This window comes from Pleurodeles waltl, chromosome 2_2, assembly GCF_031143425.1.
Source record: "Pleurodeles waltl isolate 20211129_DDA chromosome 2_2, aPleWal1.hap1.20221129, whole genome shotgun sequence".
NCBI classification, from domain to species: domain Eukaryota; kingdom Metazoa; phylum Chordata; class Amphibia; order Caudata; family Salamandridae; genus Pleurodeles; species Pleurodeles waltl.
The window spans coordinates 734651638-734669888 of NC_090439.1; the positions used below are offsets into that span (position 1 = coordinate 734651638).

At 41.7% G+C, this 18251-nt stretch overlaps 1 protein-coding gene across 17 annotated transcripts in view; it reads right to left on the reverse strand.

Moving 5' to 3' along the window:
* EYA1 (EYA transcriptional coactivator and phosphatase 1) overlaps positions 1–18251 on the reverse strand; it is a 218611-nt gene that overhangs the window by 127647 nt on the left and 72713 nt on the right. For all 17 annotated transcript variants that reach the window (XM_069220343.1, XM_069220342.1, XM_069220330.1 and 14 more), the window contains one exon: positions 5132–5214. In XM_069220343.1, coding sequence (XP_069076444.1) covers positions 5132–5214 — 83 coding nt within the window. The remainder of the gene's footprint in view (positions 1–5131; positions 5215–18251) is intronic.

The window sequence follows — 18251 nt, forward strand, 5'->3', positions numbered from 1 at the left end:
TGTATCAGTTTCACTGTTTGAAACACATTGCCTCTAAGTTAAGCCTGACTGCTCTATGTCACGCTACCAGGAGGTGAACACAGGTTAACTTGGAGTTCACTTGTGTCTTACCCTGACTAGGATTTTGGTTGCTGCTTGACTTGGGCTCACACTGCAGTCACACAGTAGCCCAGTTTCTAACAGTTTCCATCCTACATTGAAAACATATATAGAAAAGCTTTGGATGTAAATTCCCACCAGGGTATGCTCGCTTAAAAGCATCAACAGTTTTAATCAAAAGTTTGAGGTGTCTATTTTCAAGATGACTATCAATAAAAATGCATTTATCATTCACAGGTATTTCATAGTCATAGATATGAGCAGCAGTGTTAGGGACTAATAAGTGTCATGTAACTGATATGCTTTGAAAGTAACAAAGCTAAAAGGGCAGCTAGCCGAATACAGAATATTAAAAGTTGGGAAAACATATACTCCGCAATGAGCAGTAGAATCTGATTTTTCCTGATGGTGATCAATGCACCACATAACACCATACCATATGTTGATCAAGAAGTTTCATCTCAGTTTTTGGGTACAAACAGATTGTATGGGCCACTTGCCATGCAAGGTTGATTTTCAGTATGGTGAAGGAATTGGGTAGCACTAGGAGGCAGTTATAACTAATACATTGTCTCATGCCTTAATATAGCCACCCTGACATCATTGATGTGGCCTCTTTCTCTGAATCATGTGATCTTAGATAGCAGCTAGAGACTATCATTCGACCATACTCATTTAATTTGCCATTTTCTGAAACACAGTACCTCTGTCATTTTCTCTCAGTCCCTCATCATGAGTGGCCACCTTATTCCATTGAGAAGGAGAATGGGAGATGCTGTATCAGAATTATGAGATATGCAGGCACACCACTCAACTGTTCACTTTCACATGAAGATTCAACAGCCAAACTCATGTGAGGAAATTCCGAGCTACAATAAGGAATTGGACCTAGAATTACTGATTTGCCCGTTAACTCCTAGTTTCTAAAGAGACCTCAGGGTCTAACTTGTAATTGTCTGGACTTCCCTGAGTCCAGTGTTGCCAGTACCCCAAGCACTAATCCTTCTGGGGAGGAGGAAATATCAGACTGTTTCCAGTGTCACTCATAATTAGGGCTTAATGTCCATCTTGGTCTTTGCTCTCATATATTATAATTATATGTACTACACTCTGTTTACCCCATTCCTTCATTCTGAATTGTGTAACTGATTTTACCCTCTTTGTTCCTGATAGCAGACTGCAGACTGTGACTCTCCCCTGACATGTCTTCTTTCAATGGCTATAGTGGCTTTATTATTTTACTGAAGGCATCCAAACATTCAACCAACATTTTCTTTAGACATTCCTATTAATTCCTCCATCAACAAATAGCCTTATTGCTCTAAAGCTGCCATCCTCTACCAATTTTCAGTTTTCTAACTAAGCTTTACATATGCTCTTCTTAAGTGACCCTACATCACAACCATCTCTTGTGTGTAATTAAGCAAGCTGTTAGTAGCGCAGAAAATACTTCTAAAAACACCCTCAGTAATGAAGGAAGAATCTAATTTGTCCCCATTACCTTAACTAGCAACAGTCTCTGGATACAGTCTGCTGTTCCCATCCTTAAATGGACTAATGTCAACTTTTTAAAATATGTAATAGTGATAGTCAAGGACAGTCGTACAATAGTGGCAGCTTCAGTCATCACACCAGAAATTCTTGTGTATGGGTGTAGAAGTAGGTGAGCGGACAAATTAAAATGGAGAGCCGAGCCTGACCTTAGTCAGGAATCTGTCTGGGCTCTAACAGCCCATGCACAAGCTGAGCCCTGAAAATAGTTGCCATCTAAATTATGCAACAAACATAATTTGAAAATATGATAAAAAATGTATTTCTTTAACGTGCAGAAGTGTTTCACTTAAAAACATCAGATTGTGTTTTTTACAATGAACATCCTAAAATCTTGTGATGAAAGGTGTGATAATGAAGAAGAAAGTGGCTTTATAAAATAAAATATTAGCTCAGGATCACACAATTTGGTCAAGCACGGAAGCCAGGATTGGTCCCAGGCATTCAGGTTTCATTTTATGTAACTCACCCACTAGACAGCTACCTCTTTGTCTCCTTTTTAACACTAAATGTTTATGTTTTTTAATTCTAGGTGCATCTTTTAGTGTGAGTGGAAAACGCAAGCCACCATATAGCTTAGACCATTTTGGGCTCAAGGGTCCAAGAGGAGCTCAAACTGATCCAGGCCCAAGGCCAAACTGGCTATCAGGTGTATTGGTGGACTGGCAGCTTGGAGCCATGTTTGCTGCAGTGGAACTGGTTTTGTTACTGGGGTCCTGATCCTCTCCCTCACCAACGACCCAGCCACCCCCAGAACCAACCTGCACGAAGGGATGAAAGACGTAGCCGAGTGGATGATGAACAGCCGCCTGAAACTGAACTCAGACAAGACGGAAGTCCTCATCCTTGGATCATCACCCTCTGCCTGGGACGACTCCTGGTGGCCCCCTGCCCTGGGCAGCGCACCCAAACCAACGGACCACGCACGCAACCTGGGCTTCATCCTGGACTCCTCCCTCTCGATGACCAGACAAGTCAACGCCGTCTCATCATCATGCTTCAACATCCTACGCATGCTCCGAAAGATCTTCCGATGGATCCCCACCGAAACCAGGAAGACGGTCACCCAGGCACTCGTCACCAGCCGACTGGACTACGGTAACACCCTCTACACTGGAACCACGGCCAAACTACAGAAAAGACTCCAACGCATCCAGAACGCCTCCGCACGCCTCATCCTTGACATCCCCCGTCACAGCCACATCTCCGGACACTTGAGAGACTTGCACTGGCTCCCCATCAGCAAGAGAATCACGTTCCGTCTCCTCACCCACGCACACAAGGCCCTCCACGACCTGGGCCCCAGGTACCTCAACAACCGCCTGACCTTCTACACTCCCACCCGCCAGCTACGATCGACCAGCCACGCCCTTGCCGCCGTGCCACGCATTAGAAAAGCCACCATAGGAGGAAGATCCTTTTCCTACCTGGCAGCCAAGACTTGGAACTCCCTCCCCATCCACCTCCGCCTGACCCAAGACCACCTCTCCTTCAGGAAGCAACTCAAGACCTGGCTGTTCGAGCAGTAGCGGTCCCCCCTCCCCCAGCGCCTTGAGACCCTCCGGGTGAGTAGCGCGCTATACAAATTTCTTGATTGATTGATACTTGCAGCACTTCTAAATTAAAAAAAATCAAAAACAAATGGTTTGAGAGTTTTCTCAAAGCCATTTGTTTTTGCAGTGTTTATTTAGAAGTGTGTCCCGCGGGTGCCCAGCAACAAAAGCCCAGCCCCCATAGCAGTGAAACCGTCCCCCACCCTGCCAGTCCACTGAGATGCACAGTAGACAGTAGTGCCTTGGCAGGCATCTGGCTCGAACCGTGCTCCAGCCTTAACAGGCTTGGCCACTTCTTTATGAGTGTATGTGGCATGTAGGTATGTATGTGTGTGGTATTTGTGTAGCATAAACCTAGCCAAAAGTCAGCAGAACACTGCAGAGGGTTGAAACAAATGATAAAGTACAAAAGTGACTGGAGGGCAAATTGAGAGTAGAGGTGGTCTTGGGATGACCACTTTCCTCATGGTCATTAGAGACACTTTTGCCAGTCCTGTTCTTTTGTTTCTTAGCCTAATGATTCTGGGTGTGGTAGTCATGTTTTGTTTCCATTGAATTAAATAGACTAACACACGCACACATACACAGACACACACAAACACACCTAAACATGATTCATAGGTAAAACATTCAGCACGGTGTCCATGATCACCTGTTGTGATGCAATGACTTGTTAATTCATTGTGATATAGTGTTCTTTAAAGAGATATGTCTTCAGATTTTTAATTATGATGTATGCAGTGAAAGCACCACATGCACACAATGTCTGGAAGCACATACATCAAATCTCCAGTTCTGTGCTGTACTATACAATAGACAGCTGTACTTCCATAGCTTGTGACTGTCAGTGTCCATTTACCTGATGTTCACATAACTGGAGAAGAAGTGCAATTCAATTCAAACTGTACTAAGTACAATTTCAAAAGCATATTGTGCAAATAATGCATGCATTGTAAACTTGGTGAAAGCGCAATTCCAATAACTAGATGTGCTTGTGCTCTCTACTACTGTGAGCTTTAATGTTATAAATGTTATAAAATTGTTGAAATGATGGATGTGCAATGTCTGCCATATAAAGGGCTAAATTTGAGCTGGTGGTTGCAGGGTGGTGCCCACCAACACTCATTGTGTGGTCCCAAATCCTAGCTTTCATTCATCAAACCTTGACCCAAAACAAGAGTGAATAAGACAGATAATGGGGAGAGGAGGAGGAACAAAATGATACAATAATGATAAGTGGAAAAAACAGAGATGAAAAAAGAACTTGTAAAAGAGATAAAGTGGCAAGGGTTGTATTGTGATGGATGAAAGAGACATGAGATTGAATGAAAACTAAACCGCCTTGGTATTCTTCAAACCTGACACTCAGAAGAACCATTTGCGGACCTCTGAGAAAAACATTGAGCACAGGCATTTATAATCTTACAAATTAAGCACTGGGTATATACAATCAACCCTGAAACTGTAGACGAGTAACTTCAGAACAACTAGCATGTTTTTTTTTTTCCTGTCCCTTCAGTTTGTTGGTCTTTATGCAGGTAACTTGGATAATGAAGGAAGAACCCTCTCCATCCTAATTCCTAAAATCTGGAACTGACATCCGAAGACTTTAGGTTGGGACGTTCAGCTGTCTCAAGTTTATAGCGCTACGCAACAACGGAATGGAATACAAAACCTGAACGCTTCAGTAAACTACAGAAGTTCCTACAATCTTGGATATTAGGAAAACATCACAGTAACCAGAAACTAGATTAAAAATAACAAAATCACAATTTGCTGATTATGTTGCATAAAATGAAGTTGAAGTTTTTTAATCTGAAGAGAAGTTTAGCAAAAAGCCTTAGCTAAGGGAAAAAGGAATAAAGGGAAAGGGAAAAAGGGTAAAGCGTTTCATGCATTTGAAATCCACATTTGTAAAGCGAATGTACCTGCTGGGAACTATTAAATCCACTCGAATTTGTAAGAGAATTGCTCCCTGCGTATAGTCCAGAAGTTGTTGTAAAATTACTTCCTGAAAAGAAATGGAAAATGTTCTGAATTAAACACCAATTACTGTATGGAACTACTTCCCATTGTAGGAGACCGTCAAGGCTTGCAGAGTTAATTCCTTTTCCACTTCACTAGGTGTTGGTCTTTAAAAAGGCAAGGAAAATAAAAGCTGACCTCGCTTAAAAACCCTTCCTCTCTCTGCCCTACGGGTGGCAGAGGGTAACCTGTGCCATGCAACAGTTGGCCAAAGTGTGATTTTTTTTTCGCATTCCACTGCATGCAGACGCAGACACTCAAACACACCACACCCACAACAAACTTGCTTGCAAACGCAGGAACGCTAACAAGCACACATACAGAACCCGTAAACGCACAATTACGGTGACTAAAGATGGCCCTATTATTACCACGTCTTAGCTTACAAGGCTGGTAGATAAATCAGGGTAATAAGTTTTTCATGTACGTATATGGTTTGTGCCATTTCTGCAATATGGCAAAGGGCGGCAATGATTTCTACATATGTAATCTTGAAATTTACGGTTTATATGAAATGCATCATGCTATAAAACGGTACCAGTTTTTAAGTACATTTAAAAATTTTAAACTGTCTTCGCAGTATGGACCCTATAAATGACGGGATGAAATATTCAACTTCGAAACGGATTAAGCCACATCGTTTTGTCATGAATTCACATATCTATCCTTTTTTTTAATTAGAAATGATTAAATGTTGAGCTCTTAAAGCTATGACATAATAAATGGTACTTTTTATAGCAGGTGGGCAGATCTCACAAAACGAGCTTTGTTTTAACCAAGGTGAAATGCTATTTATCACTATGTCCGATACTGTAAGGTGTGCCGTTTTGATCCATATAATTTTTTTACTTTGCCACTTTCTGGCAGCAGCAACGATTCATGACCATATTTTGCTAGAAAAAAACGAAGATGCTTGCTTGCCAATTGGCTGTATATACATTGCACAGCAGCGGTCGCCACTCTTTAACTATGTGCAAGTAAAGATAAAAGGTCCAAACCCTCCTTTTAAATATGAATATCAACCCCTAAGTAAGCCTTAATGCCAAATAGGGCAGGATGTGTGCTATTTAAAAGTAAGACATGCAGAGGTTTAATCCAAAACATGCTCTTAGAACCCTAAATACTATTTTCATTGTACCAGGATTAGGTGTTACATAGGAAAGCACTGGGAGTTAACATTAAACTTTAAGGTGTTATCTATCCTAGGGTCCTGGTAATGAGTTAATTCTTGGACATTTAAAATATTTATTACAAATCCAATTCAATAGTACTGTCAGATTTGCACTCAATATTTTACAAAAGGTACTTTTAAAAAGTCACCTTTTGTCTGCCTAAAGCTTTTAGAAAACCATTTGCTTGAGCTTCCAATTGTATTGTATTGTATTGTATTGTAATAGTATTTATATAGCGCTTACTACCCCTGACAAGGCATCAAAGCACTTTTTGGCAAGTAGCACGCTACTCCGGAACCCAAAAGGAATTAGTAGTGGATTAGTATAGGGAAATAAGAGTAAAGTATTAGTATTATCATGAGTTAGTTTTAGCAGAGGATATGTAAGTTTGTTAGTTGGATTGACTAGAGTAATGGAGGGACAGCGGAGGGAAGAATCCAGAGGTGTTAATTGAGAGTTTATAGTAATAAGAAGAGGCTTGGGATGAGTAAAGAAGAGATGTAGGAGGGAAGAGTCTGTGGAAAGAGTTAGGGAGATCATAGTAACAGGAAGGGTTCTGGATGAGTCAAAGGTGACATACATGAGGCAGAATATAGTAGGGTTGTTTGTGAGATCATGGTAGTAAACTGAGGTTTGGGGTGAGTTAGATGTGGTAGAGGAGGAAAAGAGCTTAGGCAGGGTTATTTTGGAGTTGAAAGTAGTAGAATGGGTTTGGGATGAGTCAGAGTGGGGATGGAGGATACATTGATAGAGACATAGGGTGATGGGGAGACAGAGTAAAGCTTACAATAGTGTACATTTATACATTTTGTCATTTATTTATTTAATTTATATAAATATATATAATGTTTTATTAATATGTTTATTTTATTTATTTATTAATACATATTATTAACTAATTTATTTATCAATTGAATGTTATTTATAGATTTTATTTTATTTATTTTTATTTAATTTTTCTCTAGTACAGTAGGACTAGAGTAGTAGAAATATAAATACATAGTAAGGGAATATATGTGAAAGGAATATAATAATGGGTATAATAATATGAGAAGAAAAGTAGTATTGCATAAACACAGATATAATATTTGTAATATTTGAAGTTAATTAATAAGTGTACTTTTCTAACATTAATTTATCTTTCCTCAATTTTTTAATAGTGAAATGCTTATAATAATAAAACATTTGATCAGTGTTATATAAAAATGAAAGCAGGGATTCATAAGTATCTAATATACCCACTTATCTAGGAGATATGCAATGACCTATGAAAATGTTAAGCATAAAATAATATACACATATATATACATATACACTCCTAGGGTGCCCTAACCGTTTTAAGAATTGACAACTTGGCAAGATTAACAATTGGGAAATGCTCCAGACTTCTTTTGTTTCCTCAAGGAACAGGATACTGTTATTTGGTGTTTTACATATACGGGTTGGCCCCTGTACAATATCTGCTGATGCATGAGTTAACATCTTATTGTACAAGTTACTTACCTTTGGTATACGTTCTTCTCTGCAGCAGCAAATCTGACTCAGCAGGCCAATACAAACCAAAATCTGATGATGTTGAACCCTCTTCGGCTAGAGTATGCAGCCTTGCTCCACTGAAGGAATCTGGCTTCCAGAAAAGATTTCAAGACCAAAGGGAAAATTCTTCATGCTGTCCGATGCAGAACAGCATGCAATCAAAGTCATCAAATACCTTGGTGCAAACTCAAGACTTTTTAGGGTCGAGCCTGCGTCGCATGCGCTTGCGCATGCGTTTCACTAGCGAGACGCTTTAGGAATTAAAAAGGGCTTGGAGCCCCGTCCACGTCACGTCAGTGTCTTTCATTGGTTCATGGGCTTGCCTGTTAGAATGTGCTTGATTTCATTAATAGAAGGCATGCATACGTCATGCCTTTTCTGGTGCTTAGCCCTCCTCGAGCGCATCGACCAAGTACAGAAAACATACGAGGCTTGCTGTTTTCCGTCCGGTTCGTGAACTACTTTTTCTCTATTTTCGCAGTGCGATCTCGCTTGGCAGAAGTCGAGTGCTTTGCATAATATCGACCCTGTTACACAGTTAATTGCACTTTTTCCGGTTACGTACATGGTTTATGTGGCAAGAAAAGTTTGGTTAGGAGTTTACAACGCTATTAGCTCTAACACGAGCAAACGCGAGGCCCGTTGCATTGCAAACGCTTGTTCAGCTTTGTGTTTTTCCCACCTTCATTGATGGCTTATCATTTTTGTGTCTTTTTCTTAATTACCATATTTTCTATTTTTATAAATTCGAATATTTGTAAGGCAACACATTTTTTTCAGCCTCTTCAACTTGAAGGGGAGACTTGTTATTAATTCGAAACTTTCTGTTCTTAAGGTGTCTGCTCTTTCCTTCTTTAAGAGAGGTCTTATATGACTGATTTTAAGAAACTCTGGTAATGAGCCTTTTTGAGGGGAATCGTTTGTGCTATTTAACCATTTTGGTGAGCTCTTGAAGTAATACCAGTTATATTAATAAATTATGAACTCTGTTTTGAATGTCATGAGATTTTTTCAAATACTTGAACATTTTTCAAGAGGATTAAGAAAAAGCTATAATGGATAAAACGGTTCCTTCCATAAAAGACAAACAGGGACACAAAAAAGGTTTCTTAATAAGATGCATTCCTGCATGTCATAAGTAACGGTGTCTGCAAGAGAAACACTTGTGGGCTAAGACAAGTTACAAACAATGAGTTAACTATGCCTATAATCAGGTATGGCTTGTGCTTTCCTTTTTCTTGCAATAGTTTTGCTGTTAATGTTGGTTATGGAGCCGAGTTTAAATCACTGCTTACACATGCAGTGGAAAATTAACTTTTTTTAAATTCACTTCAGGATTTAATATTTTACATTCTAGCTTGTCCCTTGTAACTGCAGAAACGTATGAGCCCTCTTTAAGATGGTCTGCCTGGGAGCACCCTGGCTGGGCGTTCCCAGCCAATACTAATGCTGCTCTGAGCAGCGTCCAGATTGGCCGGAGGGCAGGCTGGGAGCCTGTGCCTGCAGCAGAGAAGAGGATGTAGCGGTGCAGCAGAGGCGATCAAGGTAAGTGTTTCTTTATGTTTGTATTAATTTAACTTTTATCCCCCCTGCACACCGCCCATCCCCTTCTGCACGCTGCAAGCCGCGACTGCCTGCTATCACTATTAGGACTGCTGGCAATTATAGTCTTACGATATCACTACTGGTAGGACGATTACAACTGCTACTGATGCTACCACCATTCCTTCTTAGTTCTCTTTAACTACTTCTTATGCTATTGGCATTAATGATGGCTCCACCAGCACTGTTATTACCAGCAGTGTCAACAGAGAGAGTGTTCGACGTTATCGCAGGGATGTACACGCAATCGCTCTGCACAGCTCGTGGAAAGTACCTCTTGCCCCTACAACAACTGGCTCTCCCCCCTTCCTAGGCCCTCCCCTGCTGGCCCCCCCCCCCTCGGTCTGAATCCTCCGGTACTGCCTCAGCTCCTATCTTACTCTCTCTCTCCATGTATCTTGTTTCTTGAATAACTTCGCACATGTTGAATACACCTCGTGTGTAAATACACAACTCTCAAGACCCAATTCGGGTAATTGTGCACACACACTGGATTTGCAGAATGTGCATACGTAATAATTACATGTATAATGTATGTTGAAACATAATGTAACCTCTTGTATTTCATTTCAATGTTGCCAGGTGGCTGGTAAAACAATAAAAACATATTTAAAAAAAAAAAAACTGAGAGAGTGTTGGGGGTGGTCTGTACTATCTAAGAGAAACAGGCAGGAGTAGAAAGTAATATTTCCCTGCTGGTGGATGCTTTCTTTTGACACTGGTGCAGAAATGGAGAACAATTTTAGAATCCAATTTTGTCTCCTTCGGTTATGTGGTAGAGCCCACGTAGAACAAAAAATACCCAGAAATAATTTGGATAAAGGTGAAACGAACTATAACAAAATATGTAACTAGTGCAAATTGTCGTTAAAACAGTATTAAAGGTCTCGTAAAAGGAGATACATAATTAATCCTTGCAAATGTACATAACACGAAGTAGGTAAACACTGCCACTGTTTTTCTTCAAGACATCCCGACCTCTGATCTACTCAGAATTCCCCGTTCCATGTGTTACTCTGCATGACACGTCTTTACCATAAACAAGAGTCCTGACTAGAATGTAAATTCTCACAATAGCATGCTTTCTGACCATGTCATTATTCTTTTTTTCTTTTTTCTTAAACGTGGCAGAGATGTAAATAAGCATGGCCAACTCCATTTTTCGCAGCTAGGAAACTCGGCAGTTCGTATTCGGGATGTCAAATTTTTCATGGGATAGTTGCATGAATTTCCTTGTTTTTTATTTGAATTTTGAGTTTTATTTTAACAAAATTATACAAGGAGAGAAAAAAATATATCAGATGAGGGTCAATTAGGGATGTAATGTAAATTGCAGTATTCCACTTCTATCAGTGCTTTACAGAATTTGCCTCCTTTGCCGTTCTTTTGTAGAGAGATAATCATTGCTGCCATGACCTTGACCGTTATAACTGCAATGCACCATGTGACCATTACGCAACTGAGAGCAGGAGTCCCGAAATATTTCGCTTTGAACCACAATCTTAAAACGCATCGCCACAGACTCTGTCATTGGCTGTTCTCGAGAGACTGGAAGCACATTCTTTATATTTTTTTTGCAACTGTCACAACGAGTGCTCAATATCATGATTTTTTTAGGTGAAAAAATTGTGTATGAAAAGAGGATGTGTCCAATAAACCAAGTGCTCTATGGTAGGCCTGCAATCACTGTTCTTCCAACAGGGGCACCGAAATTTGTCTGCAGTTCAACAAAAAGCAGATATCTACATGCAGTGCTTAATTTAATAAAGAATCAGTGCTATTGTCGAAAGCTCTGCCCAGACAACCACAGCTGGTGCTAATAAATGTCTTGAATCCACCTAATGCCCCTAATCCACCTAGAGAAAAATCCCTGCTCCTTTATCTCTCTTTTCTGCAGGTTCCTGCTTTCTCCCTTTGTGAGGATTTTTTAGGTCGGGCTTTCGACCTCTTGTATATACTTTAGTATATGGAACAAGCTTTCAACCTGTCATCGTATATATACTTTAGTATATACTGCTGGGAGGGCTTAAACTCAGCCGAGGCTTTTCATTTGTTTGTTTCAGTGGAATTTAAAAATCCTTGCTTGCTAGTGGTCACTTCTGCCTCTTCGTCCTTCCTTTTATCTTTGTTCTCTCCCACCAGAGCAAGGTGTAAGTACTGTATCATTACGCTTTGGGACTTTTTTTATTTCTTCCCTGCTCGTGTTACACTGGGGGTGTGTGTTCAGCTGTGACACCCGTATTCTTATTGCATTTTAACTCTCACCCTTTCCTTCCCCTATTGTTGCTGCCATTCGCCCCCCCACCTCATGCTTAGTTGTTTTTTGCCCTGATACTTGTGCTGCTTTATGCATGGCTCCCGCTTGTTTTTTGGTTTTGCTCCACTCATGTACGGGTCTCGGATTAAGACACACCCTTGTTTGCCATTGCTCCCGCTACTCATCCCTGCTCGGACGTCATTCCATCATTAGACTCTGTGTAGGAGTGGGGCATTCAGCAACTGTGGATTCCCCTTCTTGGCTGCCACTTCCCACCATAGGTAGGCAAACAGTACAGTGGCTCCAAGTGCTCTGCCACTCACACGGAGCCAGCCATAGAGCTGGGGGGGCTCTAAGTGGTGAGACCACGCCTGCTAAGTCTCTGCCACACCTTGTCTGCATAACAACCAGCTCCAGAGAGAAACACACAACTGTGCATCTATCTCTGCGCATCAGCAAGGCTTTCGCCCGAGATGTGCCATTTTAACATCGGGCAAACATAACACTCTCTTACTAATGAGCTCATAGAGTCTGCCTTAAAATTAAATGTTCACTCTGACCCCAAAAATAGTGACCTACAGGCGCAGGCTCGTGGTTGGAAGTGCGCACGTCATGTTATGCATTTGGAATGTAAGATTCTGCCTTGCCAGTAAACAGCCTGATTTGAACACAGAGTTTGGGCAACAAGAAGAGATGCACCCACCAACTGGTTTGTTGCAGTCACTTGTGTTTTCAATCCAGCCATTCAACTATCCCAGAGTCCCCACTGCTTCACCCTCGTATCCCGGATAGGTACAGTTAAATTGTTGATGTTCCTACTATGGCAGGAGAATGCAACCCCCTCCTTGAGTAGTCCTGTAGCCCACACCACCTGTCTAGAAGATCCCCTGGGATTACGGCCCTACCCAGCAGTACTGTTGACCATTCATATCATCTGTATAGCATATTCCACTGTTTGTACAGTCCAAAGCACTTTCAAATACTGGGTGCTACTCTGAAAGGTGTTAGAATTAGACCTCAAGATCAAATGAGCTGAAATAGAGTTCTGTGTCAGGCAGCATTTGCCCATCCATAATCACACATTCTGGGGGTCATTCTGACCCTGGCGGTAAAAACCGTCAGGGCCAACGACCGTGGGAGCACCGCCAACAGGCTGGCGGTGCTCCCATGGGCATTCTAACCGCGGCGGTACAGCCGCGGCCAGAAACGGAAAACCGGCAGTGTACCGCTGGTTTACCGCTGCCCTGGGGAATCCTCCACGGCGGCGCAGCTTGCTGCGCCGCCATGGGGATTCCGAGCCCCATACCGCCATCCTGTTCCTGGCGGATTTGGCCGCCAGGAAGAGAATGGCGGTATGGGGTGTCGTGGGGCCCCTGGGGGCCCCTGCAGTGGCCATGCCAATGGCATGGGCACTGCAGGGGCCCCCGTAACAGGGCCCCACAAAGATTTTCAGTGTCTGCCATGCAGACACTGAAAATCGCGACGGGTGCAACTGCACCCGTCGCACCCCTTCCACTCCGCCGGCTCCATTCGGAGCCGGCATCCTCATGGAAGGGTGTTTCCCGCTGGGCTGGCGGGCGGCCTTCTGGCGGTCGCCCGCCAGCCCAGCGGGAAACCCAGAATACCTGCGACGGTCTTTTGACCGTGCAGCGGTATTCTGGCGGGCCCCGCCAGGCCGGCGGCTACTGCCGCCGGCCAGGGTCGGAATGAGGCCCTCTGTCTGCCCATGCGAAAATTCTCAATCTCGTGGTTCTTCCCTTCCAGCAGATAGAACGTGTTCCGAATCTTGTTCGTAATTCTTAACAGGTTTTACCTGATCTAAGGCCTGACCTATCATTACTGTTAAACCACTACCTACTCTGAAAAAATATTTTCGCTTCCATTCACAAAGAAGAGGGGTTACAGTGTGGACCCCTTCCAATTTGGAAATAGGTTACCACCTGTTTGAAAATTGGAGGTAACTGCAATTGTTTTGCGACCGCAATTGTGGTCACAAAACAATCATCGATGCCACTGTGACTCGCAATTAGGAAGGGATATTCTAATTGTGAGTCGTAAACCCTATTTTGCGAGTCAGTATTCGCATGCCAGCTCATAAAATAGGGATGGTACATTGGAATAGGTCATTTTGTGGTCCCAAAATGCACAATTCGCCTTTTTGTGACTACAAAACCACACCATACATCAGGCCCTTAGTTCCTGTATCTGCCAAACTAGGAATGTATAGAACTGGGTAAGATTGGCGACTAATTTACTGGACATTTACGTCTTCACTGCACCACTGAGTTGTCACTCTTTCATGCTAAAACTCTAAGACTGCTAATAATGCAATTTTTAAGTTGTGCAACTGACAACTTTAAGCTTCAATTAAATTGTCAATTATGCATCAAAACATAAAGATCCTCTTTCACAAAACTTTTTTCTGACCATAATTGTCCCACATGATGTTCTATAGTTGACATTACTATCAAAGAATCACGATTTGTGGATTTTGTTTTGTAACCACGAGTTTCACTAAATACAGTGGAAAATCTGCCAGACTAGTGGACATTCCACATTGCTAGCAGTAATCAACAAAGGGTTGGAAAAAAAATATTTCCATGAGTGTGTAAAGGGGCCACCAGTAGAAACGAGAGGCACGCTCAAAAAGCCAAATAATTTGGGACAAAAACAAACATTTCCAATACATTTGTTTAGCCCTGAATACTAATGTCAAGTTAATTCTATAAGATGACTGACTAAGTCTGCATTTATGGTGAAAAAGTGAAACGAACATCACCACTGCCATTTTTAGGGGTGGAAGTGGAAAGGATTTCTTGCCCAGTAAAAATATTTTTTGCAAGGAGAACAAAACGGCGAGTTTTATCTTCTTATGCAGTGCAAGCAATAGTGGCGAGCTATATAAATGGCAATGCAATAACATTTCTTCAAAGCACCAGTGACTGAGGTCAATCAGGAAACAGGTGTATGCTGCATATGTCTGATTTTTGGTGGTAGGCTTTAAATTTTTTGTGACTTTCAGATTTAAAGCTTTTTTGTGACTGTAGCCCAAAACTACTGAAATAGCACACACCCTTCATTTCAGGAAGTGTTGCAATTAAGCTACAATTTGCAATTTAATGATTTATATGTGCAAACAAAATGAAGAACAGAAGTGGGCTCCGTGGCAACGCACATTCCTTCTTACTCAACAGACATCCCTGCCTCTTGGGAGTTCCTACATGCTGCTGTGTGGGCCACTTTGGCATTTGGCGTTAAGGCACTGAAAGCCTTTTATTTGACATTTCCATTTATGTTTCTGAGATGAATAATGCTAGCATTAAAAGCGTAGTAAAACTCGGCAGCATGAGGCCTGTCATACAGGGAATAAAGAAGTCTCCATTTTTCACACACAAAAAAAAATCGCGGTGAAGTTAAACGTGATTAAAAAAACAACAAATTTGCAGGTCAAGGGACCAGCAAGGAATGGACAAGGATTTATGAGGAATGTTGGACTTTTCACAAAGAATGTTGATACCTGCGGGTCTAGTCTGCCCTGCCCCAGGGCAGAACTCTTTCCAAGCCCCTGTCCTCTCAATTGGGTGCTGCTCCGGGTCGAGAAGGGGAGGAGAGGGTTACCTCTTGGTTCTGGCTTTGCAAGAGAGAAACATTCCCGGGCTTCAGTCCCAAATGCCACTGACAGCCTGTGTGATCTATTCCTGATCTGGCCACTTACTTCCCTGTCTCGCTTAAGTCAGCTGTAATTGGTTAGCACTTGGTATCTGGCTGCTCCAGCAAGCAGCACTAAACACAACACATTGATTAATTGTAGATTTGCTACACGGGCCCATTTGCTCCCCGCCATGAGCCTCTTTGCCATGGGCCGAATCTATCACCAGGGAAGGATATTCTCTGCAAAAGTCAGTGCAACTCTCTAGGGGGGCGGAGGGAGCCTTGAAGTCGATGACAGCCAGATGGACTCTTTAAAACCGTAGCGGTTCCCTCTTGCTTTTACTGCCTTGTTTAAAAACACTTTGCAAGCCCTTTCCAGTTGTCTGTCACTGCTTTTCTGTCCAGCACACGTCATGAAACCGCACAGTAAAAGGCGCTTTTACAAATGTCTTTTAAAACGTACTGCACGTTATGTTCCATTGTTTACCTTAATCTTCACGGAAAGGAAAACATGTTAGCCTCCGATTTAAACAAGGGCTGCGAGGGCTGTACCCGGTGCAGCCCTGCTTTCAGAGCGACCTCTAGGAGGCTTGCCTTTCCCCATCATCATGTTTGTGTTATCGTTAACTACCTCGCCCCTTAACCAGTACAGGAGGGGAACCCAAAGCTTACAACTGGCGTCCAAGAACAGCCATATGGGTGACACTACGGGAAAGAAGAAATTTCAACACCACCTGAGAAAGCACCAGTATCCTTGTTTTAGGACGTTATATAGCCGTACCGAGAGAAATCCAGAACTCGGATGGCCACTTTACGTAACAAAAAGGCAGCCAGGAGGCAATTTAAAACACCAGGCTTTATTGGGTATAGAGAACAGAGTCCGAATTCTCTCTGTAAAGTCAGTTTAGTGATTTCGAGTACGATTTCATACTCTTTCACTTCTTTTATTAAATGAGTCTGAAGAGGGCTGTTTAAATTTGTACTAACACTACACTATCACTATGCGTTTTCAGGAGATCACTGTGAACGTACTGTGTGTAACGCTAGTGAAGTCAACCAGTGATATCTTAACGATTTTGAGGGCCCTGGGTAAAACGTATTTTGGGGGCCCTTGTTCGGAATAGTTTTGAATAAATGAGCCAGTTTCAGCTCTTTCACACCCTCTTTGACCAGGTTACTGATAGTGCACAGACACAACTGTCCAAATTCTAAATGGCTACATCGACTATTTAGTGATAGTGATGTGTGTTTTCAATACTGTAACACAGCAGTGGCTCAGTAATATTACTGCAAATTATCTCTGTGACCCCTCTCCCATTTCTCATATGTGATGTCCTATTGTGAAACTTTTTTTACGGATGTTGGATGAAACAAACAACATCTGTCTGCAAAATCTATGTAATAGACTCTCGAATATCACCCTCATTAAAAAAATAAATTAAAAGAAAATAGTGTTTAAAATCTGTTTAAGAATTGGGCAAGGTAATCAGGGCAAGACTCTTCAGAACAAAGCTGGCTCTTTGAGGGGGGGAGGGGATGGGCTGGAGCCCTGGGCCAGAGCCCACTTTGTCATGCCTTAAAACATCTCTGAACTCAACTTGTTGACTTACCTTTCAAATGATGGAAAACTGAAGGTGGCATTTTGACCTCCTGACGTTATCCGAGGTGAAAGGTATGTCTATGTTTTGATCAAAGAGTACACTCATTTTTTTAACTTTTGTGTTAGAGCTGAGACTGTTCTCTAATTAGTGAGTTAGGGATATGGAAGTGCTTGGTTTATGGTATCACCTGTCATTCTGTTATAGGGCAACTGAGTCATAGATTGTGGTCCTTTACCAAGCAATAAGCAGAGCAGAAAGTTATAGACTTTGGCCAACCAATGCATTCTTGACTCAATGGACTTGAGTCCGTTTTTCAATGAATAGCCTGACTCAAATTGCACCCCTTGATGACAGGAGGAAGGTGGGAGGAATTTGAAAGACAAGTAGAGGATGCTACAGTTAAATCCACATGACCAAAACAGGATCTCTCTTTTGACCCTGGTTGTTGGTGGATGGTATTATTAATTCAAAACCAGGTATCATCGACAAACTGAAATTGTATGTATTCCATTTACAGAGACACACCTAACCTCTTTGTTGAGGTGTTACAGCTTTGTGTCAACCACGTGGTTTTCATATATACCCTTTATCTGCAGATCACACTAGTGAGTGGGCACAGCTAAATATTAATATTACAACTAATATGGAATTGGTAGGACTTTGTTCACTCATCAAGCACTGATTTAGACTAATAGGCAGAAGACTACCTTGGATGTTACAAATGGCTGCAGCCATTCTAACATTTTGTACTAGGCTATAAAAAGGTGCACAGTCTCAACATAATTTTCCTTTGAACAAAAGCTACAGACAAGTCGAAAAGTCTTTCAATTTCCCTTAGCTATGACTAAGATCTTCCAGTAAATGTACCCTAAAATTTGTATGTACAGGTTCTGTTCAATGAAAGGGATAACACCTCAACTACTTGAAATCGAAGAAGGTAACTTCAAAACCTAATTTGAATCGTTACAATCACAATATTTTTAGGATTTTGCTAATTAATACATTGCTTACTTGAGAGTGTTCTCCCTACTTTTATTGTTTGAAGTGTGGACACTTCCCCAGAAGTAAACAACACAAGTCTAGGCGAGGTATGTTTTTAAAACACTCAATGAAGGCAGCAGAATTATTAACAGCCTAACCCATTATTGCTGAGGTATTGCTGAATGATATTGTGATAAATTCAGAAAACATTTAGAAAAGAACC